The sequence below is a fragment of the Alexandromys fortis genome, unplaced genomic scaffold (genome assembly GCF_014885135.2).
Source record: "Alexandromys fortis isolate MF-2015 unplaced genomic scaffold, M_Fortis_MF-2015_v1.1 scaffold_387, whole genome shotgun sequence".
NCBI classification, from domain to species: domain Eukaryota; kingdom Metazoa; phylum Chordata; class Mammalia; order Rodentia; family Cricetidae; genus Alexandromys; species Alexandromys fortis.
In genome coordinates, this window is record NW_026070783.1 from 316,756 (window position 1) to 322,051 (window position 5,296).

General features: G+C 36.1%; 1 protein-coding gene across 1 annotated transcript in view; it reads left to right on the forward strand.

Annotated features, from left to right (window-relative positions):
* Positions 1-352: 352 nt before the first annotated feature.
* LOC126496336 (60S ribosomal protein L7a-like) overlaps positions 353-5,296 on the forward strand; it is a 66,275-nt gene continuing 61,331 nt past the window's right edge. Inside the window, exon 1 of the mRNA XM_050133860.1 lies at positions 353-477. Within this exon, the coding sequence (XP_049989817.1) occupies positions 353-477 (125 nt within the window). The remainder of the gene's footprint in view (positions 478-5,296) is intronic.

Below are 5,296 nucleotides of genomic sequence, written 5' to 3' on the forward strand. Positions count from 1 at the left end.
GGGATTTGTTTTCTTCAGCTTTTTGTTTGTCTTTTTCTCCATTTATTTGAAGGAATTTTTCATTTCCTCTTTATTGGCCTCAACCATTCTCCTAACGTTACTTTTTTGGTCATTTTCTTCTGCTTCATCTATATTTGGGTGTTCAAGACTTTGCTGTTGTAGGGCCACTCATTTTTATTGGTGCCTTGTTACTATTTGTGATGTTGAGTGAGTTCTTACCTTGTCTACACATCTTTTCTTCTGATTGGTGTAGCTGGGCTGTGTCTCTGGTGATCAGTGTTCCAGGTGCCAGTGGATCCAAGCTCAAGTGATTACTCTTTGTGGTGCAATCAGTGCCAGAATTACAGTCACCATGAAGTCACTCAGTGTTCCCAGAAGTTGCACAGCACTCCCGGGTTCACTCTGCAATCCTCTGGGTGTTCAATCCTGCTTCCACAGAGGTTCAGAGGTTGCTTGCTTGGTGCTACTCCCACTAAGGTAATCGCCTTGTGCCTACTCTGGTAGGGGTCTCTGTCTCATGCCTACTTCAGTGATCGTCACTGGCTAGGACCAGCCCCTCAGAAATTTCTGGCTCAGGCCTACTCTCTCAGTGGTGGCTCCCTTGTCCCTGGTCCTGTGGAGGTCAATGAGTTTCCTGGCTCAGTTCTGTTCCCACAGAGTTTTCTGGCTTGGGCCTTCTCCTTCATTGGTTGTTCCCTTATACCTGCTCCTATGGAAGTTGCCTACTCCAGTTGAGGCTGCTGGCACAGGCCTGACCCTGTCTCTTCCTTGGTCCTGTTCCAGTAGAATTTGCAGATTCAGGCCATTTCCTGTAGAGGTGGCTGCCTTGAGTATGCTCTGGCTGAGGTTACTAGCTCAGGCCTGCTACATAGGATGTCTGAGCAGTATGGTTTCTTACAATAGTCATTAAGTTATTTAATTGCTTTGGGAAGTAGTTTCTTTTATGATGTTTTAAAAATGGATTTTATACAGAGGCTAAAAGAGGTCCCTCAAGAAATTTCCTGATGCCAAAGGCTTACCTTGAATATCTCTTACTTATCGACAGTCATTAGTCCAATGACTGCCTTTGCCACAACTTCTGTGTAATCCAGAATGGAGGGGCATTCTGTTTGTATTATGCTAAGAAAAAAAAAACATTGTTGATAGAAAAATACCATCTAAAGTCTGTTTTAAGGTTACCTTGTTTGCCACAATTATAACATTTGCCATTTCAGTTTTTACTCAAACCTATGGAAATCATCTTTCCTAAGCAAGAACAATCATAGTCATGAGATTCAGCATTGACTGTATCTCAGATCCATTCCTCCAAAGATGCTGACCTTGCCTTTAAAGACCTATTACCTTTGCATTGAGAGTGAGAGCTTTCAAAAGTCAGAGTTTCAATTGCTATTTGCCTAACTTCTGAATTAGTTATCATTCTATTTGTTACTAAAGTCAAACTTTGCAAGAAATCCATTAGGCATCCACTAGGCCCTGTATAACTTTAGTAAATGACTCTACTTTTTTACTCTGTTTAATTCTGTCCCAAGCACTCAAAACTGCCTTGCAACATAAAGGCAGAAAGTGGTTCTCATATAAATATTTCCTTTCTACAGTATCATAATTTCCTTCTCCAAGAAGTTGATCTTGGGATACTTCCAAACCTCAAGCTTTACTGAATTGTCCAATAGTCTTAGCTTCTTCTCTGAACCAGATACCCCATGGCAATTGTGGACCAGCCTCCAAAACAGCTTTAGTCAAGTATATCAAGTCTTTAGGAACAATTCTACTACAAACAGACCTTAAGTTTTACTTTTGTTTCACAAAAGGTGAATGCATGTTTTTTGAGACCATTGATTCATTGAATCTATGTAAATCTAACATTGGCAAAGGAGGCTGATTAGCTTTTACAGAGACTCTATTATTTGGAAATTCCTATTAGATTACTGGATATATTAATGTTGGCTGTTTGAAAACTTTAGACTGTTTCTACTCTAACCTAGTAATTCAATGTTTAATTTGGTTATCCATTAATTTCCACTATCTGAATCTGAGTATCTCTTTGATCTGTTTTATTAAATTTTCCTAAGACCTTTATCTTGACAGTCAAACAAAACAAAATTTTAAGAGATTAACCAAGAATCATCAAAAGAACAACAAATAATATCATAATGATCTTTAATGGTATGACAATCCTGGTTATGTTGATTAGCCCTTCACTTAATTGCTTAATTTTTTAAATCATGAATGATGAAATCATAAAGAGACCTAACTTTTTCTACCCTAATTGTATCTTCCATTTTTTAACATGGGAGGAAAACTCTCCCTTTAACTAATCACTCCCTTAAAAGTTTACAGTTTTCTATAGAAGTTTGCTGTCGATGATGAAGAAGTGAGTATCATCGCTGCTGCACATAACAGTAAAATCTTGGTTGGATTTCAAGGTAGCTATCTAGTTTGGGAGCAGCCTGAAAAGGGGATTCAAGGAAAACTCACAAGGATATAACAAAAGAAAATTAGCAAGTAGGGCAGTGACTTCAGCCACACAATAGGTATGGCCTATGCCGATGGTTGAAAAGCTACCAGCCAGTGACTATTTTTTTTTTATTTGTACTCCAAAAGTTAGATGTCATATTAAAAAAAATAGTGAAAATACAGAGACAGATATTGTGGTTCAAGCTGAAGATCAGAAAAGCAAAGCAGTCAAATGCTAGACTGCTCTTGCCATGGAAGAAAGGGTATTTGTGAGCATTACAGTAGGGTAGTAAAATTTCTGGATATTAAGAAAATACATAATTTGTTTGCATAATGATCTTGGAAATTAAAATACTAACAATTTTCTCTTCTTTATTCACATGTGTTCAAATGTTCAGAGTCTGTAAGTTGTATTGAGTTTAACCAAAGCAAAGCAAACATGTCTAAAACAATTTTGAAAAGAAAAAATCAAGAATCTATTAATATTTTGACCAATAACATTGTTTCTATGATGAGTTGTTTTTGTTATTTTAAAGAAATTTATAAATTATTTGAGACTTTCTTTGGCAAATGGAAAAACTTGTATTAGTATTTCTTATTACACCAGTAAACCAAAATCTCTTGAGTTCCTCACTGTCTTGGTTAGGGTTTCTATGGCTATGAATAGACACCATTATCACAGCAACTCTTATAAAAAATGTTCAGATATAGGGTGGCTTACTTATAGTGTCAAAGGTTCAGTCCATTATTATCATGAGAGAGGGCATGGCAGTATGTATGTAGACATGGTGCTGGAGCTGAGCGTGCTATATTTTGCAGGCAACAAGAAGACAATGTACTCACTGGGAGATACTGAGCATATAAAATTTCAAATCCCAATACCACAGTGACAAAATTTCATCTAACATGACCATACCAACTCAAATAAATACACACCTCCTAATAATGTCACTCACTGTAAAGTTATTGGGGCCAATCACATCCATCTACCATAATTACAGACTGTATTATTTTGTAAGTAATATACCAGTGAATTGCTAAAAATCATGAAAACTACCATTGTGCTACATTCTATGCTTATTGACACATAATTTTGAGAAAAATCATGACACAAATTCAGTCTTAGTAATTATGTCCAACAGGCATATATACTGATGTTTTAAAATTTATATTTAAATTAACATTTGATATAAATTTAAATTTAAACATTATAAAAATCGTTAAATATGAAAAAGTCACACATGAAAATTGCTAACCTAAAGACTACAAACTAAATGAACTTCTTTCTATATAATTATATTAGCCATTAAAAACAATCTGAGGGCCAAATGGTGGTGGCACACACCTTTAAACCCAGCACTCAGGAGGCAGAGGCAGGTGGATCTATATGACCAGCCTAGTCTACAAGAGCTAGTACCAGTACAGGCTCCAAAGCCACAGAGAAACCCTGTCTCAAAAAAAAAAAAAAAAAAAAAAAAAAAAAACAAAAAAAAAACAAGAAACAAGCTGGGTTAGACTCTGGATTTTGAACTTTTACTATTGAATAATATATTTTTATGTCATGATCTACCAAAAATAACACAATTTGAAGTAGAAAAGTAATTAATGTTTTAGCTTGTGTTCCTTTAAAAATGTATAATGGATAATCAAGCACTCCTTTCTTCCCCTATATCTGATATAATTTATAAGGACTGTGGAAAATGGCTCAGAGGTTAAGAGCACTGACTGTTCCTCTTGAATATACAGCTTGATGCTGGCACATATATGGTGCCCCAAAACCACCCCTAACTCCAGTCAGGGAACAGACACAACCACTCCACATAAGCATCCCTGACACCCTCACAGTCACAAACAAATATATATTGAAAGTTATATGTATGAAATAATTTATATAATTAAAGAAAATATAACATATTTTAATTACTGTTCTACTGCTGAAGAAACATCATAATCTTTTTAAATTAAAAAGAAAGTACTTAGTTGAAGACCTGTTTACAGTTTTAGTGGGTTAATTCATTATCATCATAGTAGGGAGTTTTGCAGCTTCTAGAGAGATATGGTGTTAGAGAAGTAAGTAAAAGCTATACCTTCTGATCTACAGGGCACAGGAAAACAGAGAGGCTGGCTCTTGCGATGGCATTTGAAATCATTGAACCTACCTCCAGTGGCAGGCTTGCACACCTACTAATCTTTCCCAACAATCCACCAACAGGAACCAACCAACATAAAATATATGAGACTCACCATTCTTACCACATTTCACTCCTCTACATACAGATAGTGTTCTATTTTAAAACTTCCACTAGTTTAATTGTAAGCAATTGTAGCTAAACTTGAGATTGTTAAATAATAATAATATATGAACAATAATCAAACATATCATATCAGTGAATACTGATTTGTAAGATATCAAAAATGAAAAGAAAGCCTTTTGTATTTATATACTTACTAAGTAACAATATATTCAAATTCAGCTCATCTCCTCCAACCCAAGTGGAACATTGAAATATTGCTCGCTACAACATAAAGAGAAACAATATGTGAGGGACTAGCACACCTGGTGGGACACCCAACTCTTTAGGTCTTCCATAGTGTGGAAAATGCTGGGCCCCTCCCCAAACTGCCTAAGTATCTCTAGACAGCTAAAAAGAGAGATTACTACAGGTAGGCTGCCTGAAAACCCAACCCATCCACCAGACCCTGCAAGTAACTAGCCCCATCCTACCCCTAAATGCACCTATCCTACTACAACCTCAGTAGAACTCTGAATCACTGCTTGCTGCAATAATGAGAGGATCAAGAACATATCTGGCTAGCCAACAGTAGAGTTTTTTTTTTTTTT